General features: G+C 44.2%; 2 protein-coding genes across 2 annotated transcripts; both read right to left on the minus strand.

Moving 5' to 3' along the window:
- Positions 1–97: 97 nt before the first annotated feature.
- On the minus strand, positions 98–4180 carry LOC311328794 (extracellular calcium-sensing receptor-like; the record flags this gene model as incomplete). The annotated part of the gene is made up of 6 exons (XM_084461320.1): positions 4056–4180; positions 3657–3945; positions 2493–3305; positions 1479–1706; positions 1110–1233; positions 98–1014 (listed from the first exon to the last, which is right to left on the minus strand). The coding sequence occupies exons 2-6, from the start codon at positions 3942–3944 to the stop codon at positions 98–100; spliced, it is 2370 nt and encodes a 789-aa protein (XP_084317446.1). The 5' UTR covers position 3945; positions 4056–4180.
- A 3731-nt stretch (positions 4181–7911) lies between these two features.
- Positions 7912–23284, minus strand: LOC311313965 (vomeronasal type-2 receptor 1-like; the record flags this gene model as incomplete). The annotated part of the gene is made up of 11 exons (XM_084444231.1): positions 7912–8828; positions 9272–9395; positions 9601–9828; positions 9944–10756; positions 10921–11209; positions 11336–11494; positions 19292–19530; positions 20204–20428; positions 20518–21312; positions 21487–21778; positions 23067–23284. The coding sequence occupies 11 exons, from the start codon at positions 23282–23284 to the stop codon at positions 7912–7914; spliced, it is 4299 nt and encodes a 1432-aa protein (XP_084300357.1).
- Between the last annotated feature and the right edge of the window lie 97 nt (positions 23285–23381).

Below are 23381 nucleotides of genomic sequence, written 5' to 3' on the forward strand. Positions count from 1 at the left end.
GTTCACATTTGAAGTTTGAACCTGTTTGTAAATTGTTGTGATTTAGTTCATATCCACAAGAGGGAAACGTGTGGTATTGATAAGTAACTGGTTATTCTTAATACCGTATATCATTTCTTGTCTTGCTCATGATATGTTTTTTGTTGTTCTGCTCGGGTCTGAGCAAAATAATGAAACATTTTGGAACAAAGATACAGAAAAGTAGGCCAAAACTGGAGGCCAGAATAGCAAAGATCTCCACAGCTACAGTGAATTTCCCAGGGGAGCTGACATAAGCTGGGATAAAGGTGATCCAGACTGCACAGAATATCAACATGCTGAAGGTGATGAATTTGGCCTCATTGAAGTTATCAGGCAGCTTCCGAGCCAGAAAAGCCAGGACAAAGCACAAGAGAGCCAGGAGTCCTATATACCCCAACACAGCCCAGAAGCCCACAGCGGAACCTAAGGCACATTCTAGAATGATCTTTTCCTTAAAGTGTTCCATATTCTTGTAGGGGAAAGGAGGGGAGATTGATAACCAAAGCACACAGATCAGCACCTCTATGAGAGTGAAAGCCAGAACACTGAGTCTCTGCTGTAAAGGCCCAAACCATTTCATGACATTACTTCCTGGAAGTGTAGCCCTGAAGGCCATCAACACCACTATAGTTTTCCCCAGAACACAAGAGATGCAGAGGACAAAGGTGATCCCAAACGCAGTGTGGCGCAGCATACAGGACCACTCAGAGGGCCGGCCAATGAAGGTGAGAGAACACAGAAAACACAGGGTCAAGGAAAAGAGCAGCAGGAAGCTCAGCTCAGAGTTGTTGGCCCTGACGACAGGGGTCTCTTTGAACTGAAAGAATATTGCCGCTATGGTAACTGTCAAAAAGACTCCAATCAAACAAAAAAATGTGAGAATTATCCCCATGACTTCTGTGTAGGAGAGGAATTCTATTGCTCTTCTGACACATTTTTCACCTTTGGCGTTGGACCAGTAATCAATCGGGCATTTCATGCATTCAGTTGAGTCTGTTTTTGAATAGAGCAATAAAACCAGTTAGTCTTTTGTAACATTTCAATTAAAATATGATTTAAAGAGTATGTGTTAGCCAAGTGGCATATACCTGTCTCATTACTGATCTCTCCCTCTGCACATGGTATACAGTCATAGCAGCAGACAGGCTTTCCTTTCTGCACGGCCTTACGAGTACCTGGGGGACAGCTCTCACTGCACACAGACACAGGAACCTGACACACACAGACACACACACACATCCTATGGGTTCATGTTTGCTCGCATATCAGTTATACTTACTATTGCTCACTACAGTATATTACACAGTGCTTATATACAGTAGTCTTTACAAGCCAGGCGTACAGCACATATCCAGCTGTTGAGCTTCAGGCTGGTGCATCTGCTATGGAATACCATGCAAGATGGCATTATGACTCACCACCCAGAAGTGAGAGAACAAAGCCATGTGTATATGTACCATCTCACTTCCTCCCGCCCACACTGGGCCTGCGCCACTCATAGTGAACTGATGGGCCTTAGGCAAAGATGCATCGTAGAAACCGACGGGGACAACTTCCATGGTTCCTGATGATGCTCTTTGTAAATTGATGAGTTCATATCTGGCAGGTGAGTCTCCATTGCTGTCAAAAAACACTCTCTCCCCCTCACTGGTGGTGAAATTGACAGTCTGCAGATAGTGTAACACCTGTTCAAAAGAAATGGTTGGTAACACTTTCTATAAAGGTCATGTTTCTAAAGCATCATAAGCACATTCATAACACCTTATTATGCACTTATAAGGGTTTATACAACTCTTGTGTATAATGTGAAATGTGTATAGTCATGCATGCCACTTTATAAGGTTTATAAATTATTATGAATGGTAAATATAATATATTTCCATGCACATTATAACTACCAAACTTTATCCATTTATAAAGACATATAGAGAACTTCTATTAGTATTAGTATTGGTCTTATGAGCAGTATTTGTTGGCTGTAAGTAAAGTGTAAGACAAAAACATACATACAACATAATTGTGTGATAGTATGTTACAATTGCTAATAACCTATATGTACAGTGCTGTCACTTTACTCACAAAGTCTCACAAAGTCCTGCTATAGCGTATTATTGATGGTAATAAGACATTATTCAATTTAAGAAACTTAGAATGTATAATCTGTTGTGATACATTAGAGCAGTTCTCTGTGTGTCTTTATAACTGCCAAAATGTTGGTAGTTATAATGTGCTGTGTTGCACTGAGGTATAATACATTACATCTACGACTTATAATAATTTAGAAACCTTATTATAAGTTGTCATGCATGGCTATACATGTTTATAAATATTTTTTAAAGGCTTATAAGTATATTATAATGTGCTATGAATGTGCTTATGGTGTATTGCAAACATGACCTTCATAGAAAGTGTTACCACACAGGCTAAACTGTTAACAAGCTCAGCAAATCCTTAGGCATAGCCTTTCTCACCTGCCATGGCTGGATGTGTGTGTGCTGAGCACAGCTCCTGTTAGTGAAAGGGCCCTGGCTGTCCTCACAGGAGAGCAGGTTGTGCAGGGCATGAGCCACTGCATACACTGACTTGTACACGTTATTACAGAATCTCAGCTCAGATACATCAGTGAACTCGTTGTCGACATCTCTCAAGCTCTCAGAGCCATTGCATGGTTGTCTCTGGATGTTTGTAGTCCCATCCAGAGAGCAGTCAAACACCGCTTCCCAGAAGTCTCTGAGAAACATGCTGCTGGGGAATTGGGAGGGGTGAACCCGCCGCAGATGCTCCCCCAGGCCGGGGATCTGAACCCTGCCGACAGTGAAGCCTATGGAGCCCACAAGGATACTGTGTCCCTGGGTGGCAGTGAGAGACTGGTCTGTGATCCAGGCGTCGCTGCCGATCCACTGCAGTCCTGTGATGTTCTGTCTGTACAGCTCCTGCACCAGAACCCTGACCTCCCTGTGGGTCATGAACGCCATGATCACCTTGGAAGTAGACTGTTTTACGATCTCCACGACTCTGAGCAGCTCCTGTGGAGGAGCTGTTTGCTCAAATGCCATTGAATACTCTATGCACACTCCTTCCTCCTGTGCAGCTTGAATGAAGGTTGCAATACCATTTTTTCCATAATCATTGTCGCTACATATGGCTCCCACCCAGGTCCAACCAAAGTATTTGACCAGCTTTGCCAGGGCTCTGCTCTGGTAGTAGTCACTGGGGATGGTTCTGAAGAAGGAGGGGTACTGTTTTCTGTTGCTCAGACAGGCACAGGTGGCAAAGTGGCTGATCTGCGTATAGACAATCGATATCAAAGTATATTACTGTATTACCTGACATCCAATGAGATAAGATACACAGACTATAAATTCTATGTACTCTCATCCTCATAATGAGTCACAAATATAAAACGTTCCTTAGGCTAAAAGAACATGTTGCCCCCCACCCATGATGCATGTTACTTTGTAATAATAAAGGAGCTATTATCTTATGAATATTAATTTATTACATATTATTATTATGTAGTACATGTTTTAAGTGTTATTGATTTGATGTGCATTGTATTTAACATCCAGAGCTTTTAACTCTGTTAAGTTTTTTATCCAGTGGGGGGCAATAATTAAACAAAAGCATCTTCTTACCACTGGTACACGAAACCTTCCAATGATGCGTGCGAATCCCATGGTTGGTGTTGATGCAGAATGTCCTAAGACTGCCTGGGCTGTGTCTGCCTTGGTGCAGTTCCTCTCATCTATGATCTCCTCCTGGCCGTTCGCTAGGGCTATAGCCGAGTTCAGGATGTTGCCAAATCCGCAGGGGTTGTAGATCTTGTAGCCCAGTGTATGGTCTGGTAGAATTTCACTATTTCGATTTATCTCTTCAATTGCAAACATCATTGTTTGGGCAAATTTGAACTCTCTGAAATTCATACTGAAGAGAAAATACACATCGAGTGGATTCGCTGTATGCAATGCAATGCAGTAAATTAAGTTAAGTCATGATACATTTCACATGTTTAAGGTCAGAAGGGTCATACTCACTTTAAACACCTTGGTGGGTCGGGTAAGCTGTGGAAGCTGGGCACACTCCCCCAGTAGCCCGTCCTGAAGGTGAAGATGCCTCCAATGATGAGGTCTCCGTCTTTGGACAGTTCAGGCAGCTCTGCCCTCCCCTGCAGCCTGCAGACAGGGTCTCCATGCCCGACGAGGACAGCCAAGAGGAGCAGCTCCAGCACTGGCATGGCTCCACTCAGCCTCTGTGTCTCTGACCCTCCATCTCTTCTGTATTTATAAGCCCAGGAGCCTTTGAGTGACAGAGGTCCTGCTCACTTTCCCGTTCTCATCCCTATCCAACTAGGAAGCCTCCTGACGTAAAGAAGGAACATGTTAGAGGTCTCTGGAGAGAAGCTTTGAGGAGGACAGACTGATTATCACTTGCTTTATGATACTCCTGTTTGACAAAAAAAATGCAATAGGATACTATTACAATACAAGAAATGGTGATGAGAGAACACAGACCTCCGCCCATCAATGCATTTCATGGCACTGTACGCACATGCATGTGAGCAGGACATGCGTGCGAGCAGGACGTTTGGCATTCGTTTGGTCGAGAGTTTTATGTCAGTCCAAACCCTGTGTCTCTGTAACCTTCCCATGTCGAGATATGGCTGATTTAATCCCCCTCATTACCAATGAATGGGGGGGATTTTTCGCTCTTGACCCTAAGTTGCCAAAAAATGAATGGAGATGAATGGCTGGCTGTGTTCGGGCAGATTGTGGACCCACCCCGTGATTCAGATCCGCTCGGAAATTGAATGGGTACTAAGGTTGCCCATGCTACACCCCACCACTAATTTTAATGAAAATCGGTCTAGTGGGTTCTGCTTAATCCTAGTCCAAATAATGAATGGAGGTGAATGGACAGCCATGTTTGGGCGGCTCTTGGACCCGCCCCGTGATTCGGATATGCTCCAATATTTTATGGGCTCTAAGTTGCCCCGTGTTACACCCCTCCACCGAATTTCATGAAAAATGGGTCTGGTAGTTTTTGCATAATCCTGCTAAAAAAAAAAAAAAACAGCCAATCAACACACGGGACTGAAAACATTACCTCTTGTCCTGCACAGTCTCTGGAGCGAAGGTAACAATGCCTAGATGACTGTCGAATCACTGTTTCCTCAAGCTTAAAGGACAATGCTCGTTTTTGACAACCTGGACCTTATTTACGACATATTATAAGAAGTTTGACTCACCGAGATCACTTTGGTGTAGTTCGGAGGCATGTAGAAGAAATTTAAAATCCAGCGCGAGCCAGTATATCCATGTAATGTCGGTGGTCGGGGCACTTAGAATGCAGTTTCTAAAAATCTATTTTCTGACGCGAAACGGTTGTTTTCATCAATCTGTCTTCATGAATCGCTCGTTGTGCTTACATAGAGCATAGTGCTTTGGTGGGTTTTCACATGCCTCTGTAAGATGATCTTTAGAAACGTCTTTCGAAACGAAATAGCTTCCTCACTTGCTCCAGCACGCATGCGCACAGCGTGCTGGAGCAACGATTGCGCGCTGTGCGAGGATGCTATTTCGTTTCGAAAGACGTTTCTAAAGATCATATTACAGAGGCATGTGAAAACCCACCACAGGCCTATGCTCTATGTAAGCACAACTAGCGATTCATGAAGACACACCACACAAGGGTCACCGGCAGTTTTGATACTCAGCCAAGAGTTGGAGTTGCCATTGCACAGGCTCCGATTACCAGCTGAAGGCCTCTCAGGAGCTCACTAACCCAGATCTGAGAGATCATCGCCACACGGCAGCAGGAGACACAAAGAAGGTGGTTGACAAGCGCACAGGGAAAGGCTACCATTAATCCAGGTCTCTGACTGGGTCAGGGCTCAATGCCCACAAGGACATAACAAGATGGCCTCATTCTGGACCCAGCCCAGGCAGGTCAGACGCCTTCTGGGGCCTGCCACATTCCTGCTCGATGGCACACTAGCAGACTGAGGAAAGTCCCAGCTCCCTTTTCCGAGCATGTAGCTGCAGCACTCGACACATTTGTCTTTAGATGTGAGAGGGTGTCAGACCCATAGTCTTTTCAAAGTCTTCCAGTGTTTGGTAGGCATTAATCAAAATATTGTTTTATATAGTCAGATTATTGCAGTCCATTTAAACATAGTGTGTCCATGCTTTTGTATTATTAAAGTTGTCAGAATAGATCAATGAAATTATAGAATATTGGCCTTTGGCATCTAAAAAAAGAGGCCTACAGTAGTTTCCTGGTAGGCCTATGTTTTTATTTTTTATTACATATAAAAACACTTCTGCTCAAGAGCCCTTCTGTGCTGGCAGACACTGAGAAACCTCCTGTCAGGGCGTGCTTTGTGGGCACATAAAACGCGCACATTGGACGCTGTGTCAGTAGCTCTGCCACCCTAACAATTCTAGGGATCCCAACTGGCCACCCCTATGAAAATGTTCTGGGGGCGCCACTGCCTCCTACTCCAGTACTGGATGCACCACACCAAAAGCCAGTGGTGCTGGAGCCCAGACCAGAGTGACTCAGGACCCGGCCTGTTTCCTTGCAGGATTATGTCATGTCCTACTGTACCATGCTTAGGCCCCAGGCCTAGCAGTTCATAAATACATGGTTATATGTCTCTCTTAGTGGGTTGTTTTAGTCTATCTTGCTGTGCTGTTTATTTTGAAAGCATCAAATTCATACTTTCAAAACTCAACATCATCACATCCCCTTTTCTGTATAATGTGAGCGAAGACAGAGTCTCCAATTACTTTTTTAGTAGGTGTCTGCAGATGGGCCTTGTTCATTGTACCACCCATTTGTCTGAATGGTGAATGAGTGGACTGGATTTAGGGTGTAAATACTATGGAGCAAGAGGCCTTGTTGTGGTGCAGTGTCTTGCTTTGGCAGGCGCCTTTTGGGCCCACCATGGATCGTCATAAAGATCTAAAGAGCCCCAATTATTCAGATGCATCTCTGGCTGGATTATTGCATTGTCTGATGTTGAGGTGCTGTCCCTTAGTGTGTGCTTAGTTCCATGCTATGCAAAGGTCAGTGTTCTTGACCCAGGATATAAAGAGGAGGCTATGTGTGATAGAACTGCTGACTTAAATATCAAACATGACAGATTTCAGGTTGAACAAAAATACATTAAACAAAACCAGGTTTTTACCTGTCACACATTTTAAATAAAACAATATTATTTACTCTTGTGAGACAGTGCAACATATGTTGTAAGATATCATCATTTTCACCCTGAAGCAATGTGTGTCGCCCTGGAGCTGTTGATGTTGTTGTGTGTGACAGGATGAGGCAAGGTGTTATGCTGTGTGATCTCCTGTGACTGTTCTGCAGCAGGTCTGCCTCCAGAGATAGACTTCTGGGTGGCACAGGGCCTGCCTGAACAAGCTGGTAACTTATTTACCCGCTGTCTCTGTATGTGTTTTCCTGTGTGTGTGTGTGTGTGTGTGTGTGTGTGTGTGTGTGTGTGTGTGTGTGTGTGTGTGTGTGTGTGTGAAAAAACATGTGCCACATCTCATCTTTTTATTGTCACATCTGTTTTATTGTCAACACGGTGACATCATTGTTAATCAGAACGGTACTGTATGTTGACAATGTAGCCAGAGGTATGACCTGTGTCTGGTCACTTGATTAGAATTTGTTTTCATAATTTGTTCCAAATAAATATAACTACAAAATAAATGAGACTATAGTCAGCATTGTTGAACTGTACTCAAGTTGGTTTTCATATAATACAATCTGAATCTTGATGTGTTATCGTCATACAATCTGAAAAACAGACAGAAACAAACAGACATGAATCCATAAAACTATTCAAACAGAAGAATTTTACATTTGTAAAATGTACAATAGTTAATATCGTATATCTTTAGATGTCTTCCCCATTACATGTTTTTTTGTGTTTATCTCAGGCCTAAATAATATTATGAAACATTTTGGAATAAAGATACAAAAAAGTAAGCCAAAACTGGAGGCCAGGATAGCAAAGATCTCCACAGCTACAGTGAACTTCCCAGGGGAGCTGACATAAGCTGGGATAAAGGTGATCCAGACTGCACAGAATATCAACATGCTGAAGGTGATGAATTTGGCCTCATTGAAGTTATCAGGCAGCTTCCGAGCCAGAAAAGCCAGGACAAAGCACAAGAGAGCCAGGAGTCCTATATACCCCAACACAGCCCAGAAGCCCAGAGCTGAACCCAAGGCACATTCCAGAATGATTCGCTCCTTAAAGGTGGTCAGATTTTTTATGGGGAAGGGGGGTGATATAACTAACCATAGGGTACATATCAGTGCTTGGATAAACGTGAAAGACAACACTGTCAGTCTCTGCTGTGGAGGCCCAAACCACTTCATAGCATTACTTCCTGGAAGTGTAGCCCTGAAGGCCATCAACACCACTATAGTTTTCCCCAGAACACAAGAGATGCAGAGGACAAAGGTGATCCCAAACGCAGTGTGGCGCAGCATACAGGACCACTCAGAGGGCCGGCCAATGAAGGTGAGAGAACACAGAAAACACAGGGTCAAGGAGAAGAGAAGCAGGAAGCTCAGCTCAGAGTTGTTGGCCCTGACTATGGGGGTCTCTTTGTTACAGTAGAATATAATAGATATTAGTAAGGTCAGAAACATCCCCAGTAAAGAAAAAAATATTAATATTGCTCCCATGATTTCATCATAAGACAAGAATTCAATTTCCTTTGGATCACAGGTGTCTCTGTTCTTGTTGGGCCAGTATTCCAATGAACACTTCACACAGTCTATGGAATCTGCAAATGCAAAATAAAAAACAGTTAAAAAGTTAAACAGTTTTTAAACTAAAGGACAAAGGCAGGGATACTATCTAACTGCATATATGGGATGCATTAAATATAAGCATGGGATATTTACACTGCATACGATTAGCACTTACCCCACATACTGTAAATTAAAGCTGCATTCATTGATTTTATTTTAGCACTAGTTGGCAGTAAGGGACTTGTGAAAACCTGTTTACAAACCAACAGCTACGGCTCAGTAAAAACAATTTGATATCAGGTGGTTTTAATTAGTTTTGACGCTATGCATAAAATCAATGAATGCAGCTTTAATTTAACACAGTAACAACGAACTGGGGGAAATAAAGGTATTACGATAAAACAATGATATAATGTACTTCAGGGAGTCTTTCCACAGTTACAGCTTAGACAGAAGTGGGCCGGAATGTGTGTACCTGTCTCATTACTGATCTCTCCCTCTGCACATGGTATACAGTCATAGCAGCAGACGGGCTTTCCTTTCTGCACGGCCTTACGAGTACCTGGGGGACAGCTCTCACTGCACACAGACACAGGAACCTGACACACAAACAAAGACGCACACAAGGACAGAATTGAAATATAAAATATTATACAATAACAGACATGCTTAATCATGTTACCAGACCCTAGACTTTAAGAGAACTACAGGCTAATACATTAACTACGTTAATAATGTTGCCTAATCGGGGAAAAATGGGATACACTATACTGTAGTAGGCTATGGTATGACTGAGGGCTTTACCATGGTCACCCCTCCTCCCCAGACAACAGTGGCGTTATTCATCTGAAACTGTTGGCTCAGTGGCAGAGAAGCATCGTAGATACCAACAGTGATTCCATTCATGATCCCACTTTTAGCCCGCTGTAAATTTACAAGTTCATATCTTGCTGGTGAATCTCCATTGCTGTCAAATAAAACTCTTTCTCCCTCCGTGGTGGTGAAATGTACTGTTTGCAAGTGATGAAGAACCTTTTCAGGAAATGACAGAATAATATTGTAAATACACTTATAATCTATTATTTTTTGTGAACATAGATTTGGTGACAGGCTGATGAGGTCATGCACACTTATTGCAACTACACACCTGCCATGGCTGGATGTGTGTGTGCTGAGCACAGCTCCTGTTAGTGAAAGGGCCCTGGCTGTCCTCACAGGAGAGCAGGTTGTGCAGGGCATGAGCCACTGCATACACTGACTTGTACACGTTATTGCAGAATCTCAGCTCAGACACATCAGTGAACTCGTTGTCGACATCTCTCAAGCTCTCAGAGCCATTGCATGGTTGTCTCTGGATGTTTGTAGTCCCATCCAGAGAGCAGTCAAACACCGCTTCCCAGAAGTCTCTGAGAAACATGCTGCTGGGGAATTGGGAGGGGTGAACCTGCCGCAGATGCTCCCCCAGGCCGGGGATCTGAACCCTGCCGACAGTGAAGCCTATGGAGCCCACAAGGATACTGTGTCCCTGGGTGGCAGTGAGAGACTGGTCTGTGATCCAGGCGTCGCTGCCGATCCACTGCAGTCCTGTGATGTTCTGTCTGTACAGCTCCTGCACCAGAACCCTGACCTCCCTGTGGCTCATGAAGGTCATGATCACCTTGGAAGTAGACTGTTTCATAATCCCAATTATCCTGAGTAATTTGTGAATTGGCCCTGAGCTTTCAAAAGCCTCTGCATACTCTATGCACACTCCTTCCTCCTGTGCAGCTTGTATAAAGGTGGCCAGGCCATGCAGGCCATAATCATTGTCGCTACATATGGCTCCCACCCAGGTCCAGCCAAAGTGTTTGACCAGCTTTGCCAGGGCTCTGCTCTGGTAGTAGTCACTGGGGATGGTTCTGAAGAATGAGGGATACATTTTTCTGTTGCTCAGGCAAGCACAGGTGGCAAAGTGACTGATCTGTAGATCACAAGTTAGATATATTATGATTAAAGGAAATTATACCAAAAAGTTAAACATGCTGAAACACACAAGATTAGTTAAGTTAGTGATGTTGCACTATTAGATTTCAAGGCAATGTTGTGCTTTAAACCATATGGTGACAAATGACAACACTTTCATACCACTGGTATTTGAAACCTCCCCACAATCCGTGCAAATCCAATTGTAGGAGTTGAACCAGAGTGTCCCAGGATGGCTTGCACTGTGTGAAGTTTAGTGCAATTACTGCCACTGATGACCCTCTGCTGTCCACTCACCAGAGCCATGGAAGCTCTGAGTATGTCCATCGCGCCACAGTCATTGTAGATCTTATAACCGAGCTTGACACCTGGAAGAATCTCAGGATTTCTATTGATCTCTTCAATCGCATAAATCATTGTTTGGGCAAACTTGAACTCTCTGAAATTAAAGCTAGAAAGCAGAATGAACAAATATGATGTTATCAAAAGGTGCATGGCGATCAAGAACACTTATTTAGAACACATTTATCAACTTTTCACAGTCAATTTAAAAATGCATAGAATTTATGATACATACTTTTTGCATTTGCGTATATTTGGCATCGCCTGATAGGTGTCAATGACTCCATCTTGCCCAGTGCGGAATGAGAAAATGCCTCCGATGTTGAGGTCTCCATCTTTTTCCAGCTCAGGCAGCTCTACCCTCCCCTGCAACTTGCACATAGGTTCTCCCCACCTAATCAGCAGAGCCAAGAGGAGCAGCTCCAGCAGTGGCATGACTCTGCTCCACTATGCAAGCTGGCCTCTCCAGCACCTCAGCACATCTCTTATACAGTATAGTCCCCAGCAACATGGCCCCAGCCCTGTTGAACCTAGACGAGAGAGGCCTCTGGGGACCAGGGGACACCAAACAAGATTACGGAATGAAGGAGGCTTCTAACCAGTGAGGACACTGTACAGTACATAGCCTATACAGTCATTCCAACTTCGTCCTACCTCGTAGTGAGAGCAGCAACAACAGTGGCGGTAAAACAATATTACAACCCGCAACCACGAGGGGCAGTAGAGCACTGCTACAGGGGCAGTAAACTGCTACAGTGTAGTAGGCTACTAGGGTGTCTGACAAGCTAGTAGCCATTGATTATAATGTAGGCTACGTTTCTTAGTTTGACTGGTCTGAATTGCAAACTGCTTTTTTTTTATTAGCTACAGCAAAGATAGTAGCCTACATACAATTGTTTATTTGAGGGGATATCATTTTACGAACTGATCGGACTTCATTCATTCTTTAGATTCAAACCCGGAAACTCAAAAATCCCTCATTTTCAACACCTATTTGTTTGGGTATGCCTTGAATCTAATAAATGTATAATGCGTTGTTAAATACGGGTTGAAATTAAATGGTCCTCACTGGTTTAGTGCTATTTATTGATTGTATATTTTCAACGATGCATTCAGAGTGAAGACATTACTTATACAATCATTAAATAGCACTAAACCAGTGAGGAGTATTTAATTTCAACCCGTATTTAACAACACATGATACATTTATTAGATTCAAGGCATACCCAAACACAGCTGCCATTAGGGCAGAAGACTTGTAACATAAGGCTTGCGGGTTCAACTCCCCGTCCTACCATTTGATGTTTGAGTAGGTAGTACCTTTAGAATTATATTCAATCGTTTTTAAGAAGGAAATACTTGTAGAAGCTAGCCCAACTTGTGATATTCCCACTATTTCTTTCTTTCTTTCTTTCTTTCTTTCTTTCTTTCTTTCTTTCTTTCTTTCTTTCTTTCTTTCTTTCTTTCTTTCTTTCTTTCTTTCTTTCTTTCTTATTATTCTCCCCAGTTTTCTGGCCCTTAACTAGGCTACTTCTTCATACTTTGTGCTAGAAACTTCATTCAAACTTTAAAATGTTCATGATGTTTAGCTGTTTCCCGGATCCATTCATATTTTTTATAGTTTTTTAGTAATTAAACTTTTAATAGTCATTTTTGTACCATTGAAATTGCTGGTGGAATGTTCAGCAACTTGATGTTTTTAGAGTGGTGGCAGCTGTTGCATTGAAAATAGTCACACATTTTGTAAACTGCTGGCACTCCTACAGTTTTAACAGCTCATACACATATTATACATCGAAATGTTCACACAACTGTGCTGATTCATACAATGTAATTATCTAAGCTGTGCAATTTATAGTTTTTGCGTTATGACCATTTGTTTGATGACCATGCTCACCATTCAAACTAATGGCGCTCCACTCTAGCTTTTGAGTTGCTAATTCTGAATTCATACCTGTTTTCTAACCTGTCACCTCTCCTACAGTTTTTAAGCTAAATGGACATATATCATCTTTGGACATATATCATATCAACATTATATCTCAAAATGTTCCGCTGCTTCCCAGGATTCCTATGATGTAAACATCTAAGCTGTGACATTTATACTTTTTGAGCTGGAGCTGTCTGAAGCTGGTCATGCTTTCCCATGCAAACAATTGATGGAATGTTCAGAGTGTCAGTTGTGATTTGAATTTGGGTGCATGCACAGCCTCTCTTAAAGGTACAGACACCCTTCTATGACTACTGTAGCATTATATTCCTACCTTCAGATGAATTATACAGATTAGATGTAACTCTAAACAATCTGGAGCTCAAGGCTCTCAAGACAGTGGAGATGATTGCAGACTTTAGGAAGCAACCAGCCACCCCGCGCGCACGCACACACACACACACACACACACACACACACACACACACACACACACACAAACACACACACACACACACACACACACACACACCTTAGTATTCTACACAATCTGGGGATGAGTCTCGCCACACACAGTCTTCATTGGTGAGGGCAGGTAGGTGGCCCGGAGAGGGGTACACTGTCCCTGACCTGCTATGACATGGGGGGGAGGAGTTTTGCCATCACGCCACTAACCACGCCACGGACCCCTCAACTCAGCCTTTGAGTGAGCTAGAGACACACGGTCTTCGCCGGTGGGTGCATGGTGATGTCACTGCACTGCCCTCAACCCACTGTGATCCGAGGGGGCGGAGTCTCACCACCATGCTACTAACCACGCCACGGGCCCCACAACTCAGCCCCTGAGTGGGCTAGAGACACATGGTCTTCACCGGTGAGGGCAGGTGGGTGGCCTGGAGAGGGGTACACTGTCCCTGACTCTTACCTGAGCGGGCGGAGTCTCACCACCACGCCACTAGGAGAGGGTTTCTGAAGAAAACTCACAGGGCCTCCAACAACCCAGCGTGGCCTGTGTTGAAATCTTCAGGTGAATGGCACCTCTGTGTGAACTACAGAGTGGCCAATGAGTATGTGGATAAGATAGCACCCCTAGTGGCAGACGCGTCCACCATTTTCAGTGCCCTGAAACCTGAAAACCAGCAGTTTTCAGTCATTGACATGATGCAAGGCGATCGTGACACCTGACACAGATTAAGATGAGTACGTCCCAAAGTAAACGAACCCTCATAGATTGGATAACTTGTAGAGCCAAACACTCCAGACTAACAACATCGTAGCTTCAGGCCTAGCACCCCAAAATTAGGGACAGTCGTTGCAGCTGTTGTTCAAGCAGAGCCCTAGAGCTAAAGATCCACATGGTTTAGGTGTGGGGGCCTACTCGGGGTGAAGAAAGCAAATGTGGAAAATTAAACGATAATGTTCCAATTTGCTCCCACTGTTCGGATGACTGTAGCACTGCTAAAGGGCTAGAGAGAATGGGTGCTAGGAACGTAGGCAGTTTAGAACGAACCTTCCAAAAGGTCAAGTCTGGAGTCGACGATGGCTCTTCTATAAAAAGATAATAATAACCTCTATATATGATCTGAGAGAGAGGAGACATGCTCTCACAATCAGAGAGTGGAATGCATAATGCTGTCGCAGTTCTCTTTTTTTTTCTTCTCTTTTTGTGCTAACAGGTGGAGTTGGAGAGAAGGACTTCTGGGTTGACTTGGGACACGGTGGCCAACGTGTGCTGGAGGTCGGCAGAAAAGACTACACTACCTCAAGTGGAGACGTAAACAACCAAGACGGGACACTTGAACTTTTCACCCCACATACACTAACCTTTTCATCCTCCATTCAGAGCTTGCTGGTTAGGGAGCAGGAAGCTGATGTATTTTGTGAAGTGTGTGGGTCATTGTTACAATGTGAATAAAACTCCAGGTTGTACTTAAGATATACTCATTAAAACGGAGACAGGGGTATTGTGAAGTGTAGTGTATGTTGTTTTTTTTATCTCTGGGTCAGGGACGCTCGAATTTTGAGTAATTTTCCTTTCACAGCATAAATTCACACAGCAATACATGAAGTGATCTGATAAGATACATATTTTTGCTTTGCTTTAGAATTGTAATCATGCTAGAGTAAGGTATGATTATGTTATGGTTTAGACAGTAACCTGTTTTAGCTTAGGCATGTTTCCATGTTTGCTTCTTTTTCTTTCTGCATAATGGCTGTTCAGGTTTAGGTTTTGGAAGTCAACATTTCTCTTGATCATTATGATTTTGCGTGTTCACATATAATCTAGGGGGGATTGATGAAAAAACTCTGCAAATCTCTGCGAAACTCTGCAAAACTCTGCGTCAACAACTCGCACGTCAATCTGAATTGCCTGTCAGCACCCCCCCCCACTCTATCAATCACAATCGGAAAGCCCATCCGTTCATTTCACATTAAATTTCATCAGTTTCATTTTGTAAATTTTACAAAATGAAACTGAAAGTGTTCCACCGCGTCGGCTGGGGGGGGGGGGGGGGTTCGCCCAGTGTGGCATATAAGCTAGGAACGCCACTGGTGGCTTTGTAATGGCTGACGGGTACGGGTAGGGTTGTAACACATAATATAAAATGTTACAACCCTACCCGTAAGATGAATTGTTGTACTATTTCCTTTTGTAGCATGCCTAGGCAGTGGAAAAGGAAGACAGACGGGAGTCCCTGCTGAAATCCTTCGAAAGGCACCCTGGGAAGTCAGACAGGGAACATCAGTGAGAGCAGTTGCCAAGGCCCACTCCATCTGCCATGTCACCTTATATAGATACTGCAAAGCCGCAGAAAGGCTCAGAGAAGAGGGAAACTGAGCTACCCAGCGTAGGCTACTGGAGTCATAGCAATGTGTTCAATAACGAACAGGAGGAACTTGTGGTCCAGTATTTAAAAGAGGCAGCAGATATGTATCATCGCTTAATGCCCCGAGAGGTAACAATGAGATTTATTTGATGTTAAAGGAAAATATTTGGGGACTGCCCATTAGTCCGACCTCCCATTAGTCCAACCATTGGTTAGGGTTAGGATTAGGGTTTGGGTTAGGGTGGTCGGACCATGGGAGGTCAGACCAATTACATTAAACCAAATATTTAACTTCACATTATTGTAAGTAGGAAGAAACTATCAATCGATATAGCTCTTATGTAACAATTGCTGTGGCTGTTTTATGGGTTCATGCACCATTCATGGTCAATAACATGTTGTCCTTTTGATTTGTTTTTAGGTAAGGAAGTTTGCCTACCAGCTGGCAGTGCAGTACAACTGCAAGACATGGGATACTTACTCTATGGCAGGTCCTGAATGGTTTACCTCATTCATCAAACGCCATCCAAGTCTGTCCCTCAGGAGTGCCCAGCCCACAAGCCTGTCTCGGGCTACCAGCTTTAATCGTAACAATGTGGGCAGATTCTTCACCAAGCTCGGAGAGGTAATCGAGAGGCATGGCTTTACTGAAAACGACATCTGGAACCTGGATGAGACGGGTGTCACCACTGTTCAGACCCCCGACTGTGTCGTTGCACGATGTGGAATGAAACAGGTGGGTGCAATGACCTCAGGGGAGAGAGGTGTGCTGGTCACTGTGGCCTGTGCTGTGAGTGCTCTTGGGAACAGCACACCCCCCTTCTTCATCTTCCCACGTAAACGGTACAACGACTTCTTCCTGTGTAATGCTCCATCAGGCAGTGCTGGCTGTGGGAATGGCTCAGGATGGATGCAGGAGGAGGAATTCCTCATCCTCCTGCAGCACTTGGTCAAACACACCAAGGTCACCCCTGAGAGTACTCTTGCTGTTGGAAAACCACAGCAGTCATTTGTCCGTGCAAGCAGTCAACTACTGCAAGGACAATGGAATTGTGCTCCTCACCCTCCCACCCCACTGTAGCCACAAGCTACAACCCCTGGACCGGACTGTATACGGTCCTTTTAAGAAGATGGTGAACACAGCAGGTGATGGGTATATGAAGATGAACCCAGGGAAGCCAATGACCCTTTATGACATACCAGGCCTGGTCAAGGTGGCATTCCCTCTGGCTGCAACTCCATCTAATATTCAAGCCGGTTTTAGGTGTATCGGCATCTGGCCCTTCCACCCTGACATCTTTCAGGAGTGCGACTATGCCCCGTTACAGGTCACAGACCGCCCCGAGCCATCTTCCACTTTGGCCTCCACGTCCACCAGCCAGCCAGCCCAAGCCTCCTCCTCCACCCAAGCTCCAGGTCCACCAGCCTAACCATAATTTCCATTGTAAATGTGTGTGTCAGAATATCTGATATGTCATTGTTTAAATCATTTCACTCCGAATTGCTTGTTATTCGTGTTGATCAGTCTTGAGATATAAAATATTTTGATTGTGTGTTAATAATTTGATTTTGGTGTAAATTAATGAATGTTGTGTTTTGTTTTAAATCTTTGACCGTTCTGCAAAAGCACTGTGAGATTTCGCTGTAATACGCCTACATATAATACCAACAAATCCATGACCATTTCATTAATTGGTGTTTGCGGTCACCTCAATTCTACAGTTGGATGTGTTAGACGGAGAGTCTGCTGCGGAGAGGGGGTGGTAGTCCGTGTCCCTGGTGTCTGTATCCATATCGCCAGCGGCGGGCACACCGAACAGTGCTGTTGTTCCTATTATGGCATCAACGCGCTGGTCGAACTCGGACAACGGTGGGCACGCCGGCCCCCCTCCAGTGGCCTACATATCTCTCCTCAAGATTAAACATTCACGATTCCTTTATTTGTCACATGCAGCCTAATGTCCAGTCACAGTGGAATGTTGCTGCTGGCTCCAAGGTTATGGTCATTACACATAAACTCCAATACTCAATTTACAAATAAAACAATAAGGACCATTTCTATACAGTATGTAGCCTAGATAAGATCAGATAAGTAGGGTACCTATGTTTCGCAATGCGTTTTTTGCTGTCCGATTTCACATCAGCACATTTATTTTTTATTTCAGCAAGTGTGCGCCCTTCTCCTGATACTATATTAAAGGAGTAGTAAAGGGAAAAATCATGTTTAGCCCTGTTTTAAGGTTACTTATGATCATATACAATGGTTCAGATCAAAAAGTTGACAAAACTAGCACTTTTGAGAAAGTTGATAATTGCTCTACCACCATTTAGGTCATACAATGGATGTGGGGGGGCATGTAAAACATGTTAAACTCTCGATTTCAAAGATCAAATGTTTAATCAGTTGTTAGAATACAGTACCATACAATATACTATGTGACAAACATTTGCTAGAAAAACATTCAAAGACAGATGTTATATTGAGGCCAGTCACCCAGGCTGTAGGCCAATGACAGTTCTACCTGGTCAGCTGTAGGAAGTCTATATTGTTCAGGAGGAGATAGTAGACCATGGTGGTCCAGAGCAGGCCAGAGAAAGAGAGGCAGAGCCAGGACTGGCAGGTGTGGGGGGTCCTGATCTGGCTTATGCTGCAGCAGTCTCTGGGAGCACAGCCTGTGGAAGCAGAGCAGGCCTGTCATTGGCCACTGGGGGACAGCACTGCTGCCTACACTTCAAACGGGTACAGTAAACAGGTACAGACCGGTGCCGAGAACATATCTGTTCATATAGTCATGCATCGGGTGTATATTGGACCGCTTGATGGATTTTCTGCTGTTCCTGTATTGTACTTGCACATATTTTGAAAAAGCTGTTAGATGTGACTACAATAAGTTCACTGTGGATGTCAATACTTTGTTATGGGGGTATAGTAAGTTTATTTCAAAGGGCCTTTGAAGCTGACTTCTCCATCATGTGTTTCTTTGTGTTTTGCTCTGGCCTCAGCAATATAATAAAACATTTTGGGGCAAATATACAGAAAAGCAAACCAAAACTGGAGGCCAGGATAGCAAAGATCTCCACAGCTACAGTGAACTTCCCAGGGGAGCTGACATAAGCTGGGATAAAGGTGATCCAGACTGCACAGAATATCAACATGCTGAAGGTGATGAATTTGGCCTCATTGAAGTTATCAGGCAGCTTCCGAGCCAGAAAAGCCAGGACAAAGCACAAGAGAGCCAGGAGTCCTATATACCCCAACACAGCCCAGAAGCCCACAGCAGAACCTAAGGCACATTCTAGAATTATCTTTTCCTTAAAGTGTTCCATATTCTTGTAGGGGAAAGGAGGGGAGATTGTTAACCAGAGCACACAGATCAGCACCTGTATGAGAGTGAAAGCCAGAACACTGAGTCTCTGCTGTAAAGGCCCAAACCATTTCATGACATTACTTCCTGGATGTGTAGCCCTGAAGGCCATCAACACCACTATAGTTTTCCCCAGAATACAAGAGATGCAGAGGACAAAGGTGATCCCAAACGCAGTGTGGCGCAGCATACAGGACCACTCAGAGGGCCGGCCAATGAAGGTGAGAGAACACAGAAAACACAGGGTCAAGGAGAATAGCAGCAGGAAGCTCAGCTCAGAGTTGTTGGCCCTGACGATGGGGGTGTCCTTAAAAATAAAAAACACAACTGCTACCAGAGTCGTAATAAAGGTCCCAAACAAAGAGAAAATAACCAGGACTATGCCCATGACTTCTTCATAGGAGAGGAATTCAATCGTTTTCAACACACAGCGGTCCCTGTTGTCATTAGACCAGTATTCCAAGTCACAAGGCAAACAGTCATTAGAATCTGTAAGGAAATTAAAAGACAAACATGGCATCACTTTATTTGCAAAGGTAGTGCTTTAATGGTTTCACTGGAAGTAAAAAAAAAAAAAACTGTCAACAATTATCTGAGAATATTGCGCTGCATTACCTGTGGTGTTGCTGATCTCTCCCTCTGCACATGGTATACAGTCATAGCAGCAGACAGGCTTTCCTTTCTGCACGGCCTTACGAGTACCTGGGGGACAGCTCTCACTGCAGACAGACACAGGAACCTGACATAGTGATAGGAATTAATAGAATAGATATAATACAATTGGAATTACTCATACTGCAGGTCAGCGCAAATATTTAAACACTGAATTCCTGCTCTTGTACATAAGGTCATACCAATATTCTTTATGAGGAGAGGTTACCTTTTATTCAAAGCAAATCTACTACATTATAGGATTTATATTTCAGAGGGGCTTTGATTTTTGGTGGGTATTTAACATGTCTGAAGTAATTAGACTTTACCTCAGTGTGCCCGTTGACCCAGGCCAGGCCCTGACTGATGCTGAAGCGCTGCTCTTGGGGCAGAGAGGCGTCATACAGCCCCACAGACTTAAACTGCAGGGTCCCTTCCTCCCCCTGCTGCCAGTTGACCAGCTCGTAGCGTGCCGCTGGGTCACCGTTAGCGTCAAACGAGATCTCCTCCCCCGTCTTCACCCTATAGTGTACCTTTCTCAGGTAATCCAGAACCTGGTGACACGCAACATGGAGAAGAGGTTTAGTGATCGATACTGTATGATAAAGTGTTGTCATACCTGTTATTTTAGCTATAGCTGCACCTGCTGGGGTTTGATGTTGGATATGGTGCTGCTGTCAGTGTTGTTCAAGTCGCTCATCAGGTTGTGTAGAGCATGTGCCACAGCGTACACGGCAGTGTAAACTTTATTGGTTATTCTCAGCTCTGACACATCAGTGTACTGGTTATCCACGTCTGCTAAGCTCTCTGCTCCTGTGCACTCATTCCCTCCACCGCCACTGTCCACCTCGAATGAACACTCAAACATCGTCTCCCAGAATTCTCTGAGCAGGTTGTTGCCGGGGGCCTGGGAGGGGTGCACGCTGTCTAAGAAGCCCTCCAGGCCGTCCAGACGGGCCTTAGCAATGGCAAATCCCACCGCCCCCCTCAGGAAGATGAAGTCCTTTCTCTCTACCAGGTACCTAGCAGTGATCCAGGACTCACTGCCCACCCACTGCAGCCCGGGGACCCCGTCCAAGGCCAGTTGATTCAGCAGTGGGATGATTTCCCCCAGAGCCAGGAAGGCCACCACCACCCTGGCCGAGCCCCTCTTCATAACCTGTATGACCTCCAGCAGCCTTTCCTTTGGGTCTGTCCGGTAGAAGGCCTCAATGTACTCGACACACACACCCTCATCCTGCGCTGCCTTAACGAAGGTGGCCATGCCGTTGTTGCCATAGTCACTGTCGGAGTTCACTACCCCTACCCAGGTCCAACCAAAGTGTTTGACCAGCTTTGCCAGGGCTCTGCTCTGGTAGTAGTCACTGGGAATGGTTCTGAAGAAAGAGGGGTGCTGTTTTCTGTTGCTCAGACAAGCACAGGTGGCAAAGTGGCTGATCTGCGTAGTTTTAACGAGGGATAGGGCAAACATGAAACAGTTTTGATTGTAATTTACCATAGCTGAATATATTAAAATGTAAATGTAGCCTTCACACAGTGCACAAACAACAATGCGTATTCACTGCATCTTGGCAACCCCTAGAAGCCTGACAGCCATAAGAGTATGTCTCACCACAGGGATGCTGAAGGGTCCTGCCACAGAGGATATCCCTATGGTTGATGAAGAGCTGGACTCCCCTATGATGGCCAGAACACCAGGAGGTCTGGAGCAGGAGGGGTCCTTCTGGAGCTCCGCTAGGGGGTTCATGAGGCCCAGGGCTGACTGGATGGCCTGGGGGACAAAGCCACAAGCGTCGTAGATCTGGTAGCCCAGAGACACCCCCGGCAGCAGATCACTGCTGTTGTTGATCTCCTCCAGGGCAAAAATCAGGCTCTGGGCAAACTGGAACTCGCGCAGATTCAACCTGGACATATGGAAAAGTACTGTACAGCTACACATACATAACTACATACATACAAACCTTTTGAGCTAAAGCTAATATTGAGGATGTCAGTAAAATATATTAGAGGCCACTTATATTAAACCGTGTATAAAAAGATTATATAATGACACTTTCTCATGAAATATACAGTAAACAGAGACACAGATTGTGTACTGTAGATCCTTAAAGGAGTAGTAAAGGGAAAATGCATGTTTAGCCCTGTTTTAAGGTTACTTATGATCATATACAATGGTTCAGATCAAAACTTTGAAAGCTAGCATTTTCGAGAAAGTTGATAATTGCTCTACCACCGTTTTGTTAATACAATGGATGTGGATGGGCATCTTGAAAAATCATTCAAAAACATGTTAAACTCTCGATTTCAAAGACAAGAAGCTCACAGAGGGGGCTTGGTGTTCTGACATCAAATTCGCCGCAAAGTATGAATCCTGTAGGGTTTTATTGATCATTTTAAGAAATCCATTGACTTGTATTGACGCGACCGTTGTAGATGTGTAGATCAATCCGCAGAGGGGATTCAGGAAGCGGAACTACTTACGGTAGCTATTGTTATTGTTTATGTTGCTAGGCTACCTAGTTTGCGGAAGTTTACACACGTATGTGCTGCGACTAAATAGTTATATGCTAAATATTTAAAAAAGCCTTTCCAGATGAACTAGAATCTTACTTTATGGCGAATTATATGTCAGAACGCCAACTAACACCTCGGTGAGTTTCTTGTCTTTGAAATCGAGAGTTTAACATGTTTTTGAATGATTTTTCAAAATGCCCATCCACATCCATTGTATGACCAAAACGGTGGTAGAGCAATTATCAACTTTCTCGAAAATGCTAGCTTTGTCAACGTTTTGATCTGAACTATTGTATATGATCATAAGTAACCTTAAAACAGGGATAAACATGCATTTTCCCTTTACTACTCCTTTAAGTTATTCACTATGCACAACTCCAGTACTGAAATTAGACATGCTTCTCTATTTCCTTTCTCACACTATTGGATGAAATGATTATTCAGGTGTGCCTGATCATTGTGCTGCAGTCAGGCACACCTGATTAATCACTTCATCCAATAGTGTAGGACAGGAAATAGAGAAGCATGTCTAATTCAGGAAGTACTGGCGTTGTGCAATTGGTTAATATCAACGATGCATGTAGTATCAATGCAAACCTTTGAGTGTGAAAAGCACGCAGCATTTCAAAGCTGTGTCAGATAAATATCAGATAAGTATTGAATAGTGCAGATACCCACCTGATGCAGGTCACAGGCTCCGGTCTGGAGGTGTAAGAGTGAAACTTGACCAGGGGTTTCCGGTGGAGGGAAAACATTGCCCCGATGTTGATGTCTCCCCCAGCAGACAGCAGTGGCGGGATGGAGTGGCCCAGCAGAGAGCACCTCTGAGCGGAAGCAAGGATAGCCTGGCTCTGTGTCAGCAGCAGCAGAAGAACCAGCTCTGTCCACAGTGCCATGCCAGCCGTCAGCAGGGCAGCCCTATCTGAACTGGAGGTGTGAGTAATGTGGCTCTGATCTTTATAGAGGGGTTTGAGTGCCTGAAAGTGACTGGCA

The sequence above is a fragment of the Borostomias antarcticus genome (assembly GCF_949987555.1).
Source record: "Borostomias antarcticus genome assembly, chromosome: 1".
NCBI lineage: Eukaryota > Metazoa > Chordata > Actinopteri > Stomiiformes > Stomiidae > Borostomias > Borostomias antarcticus.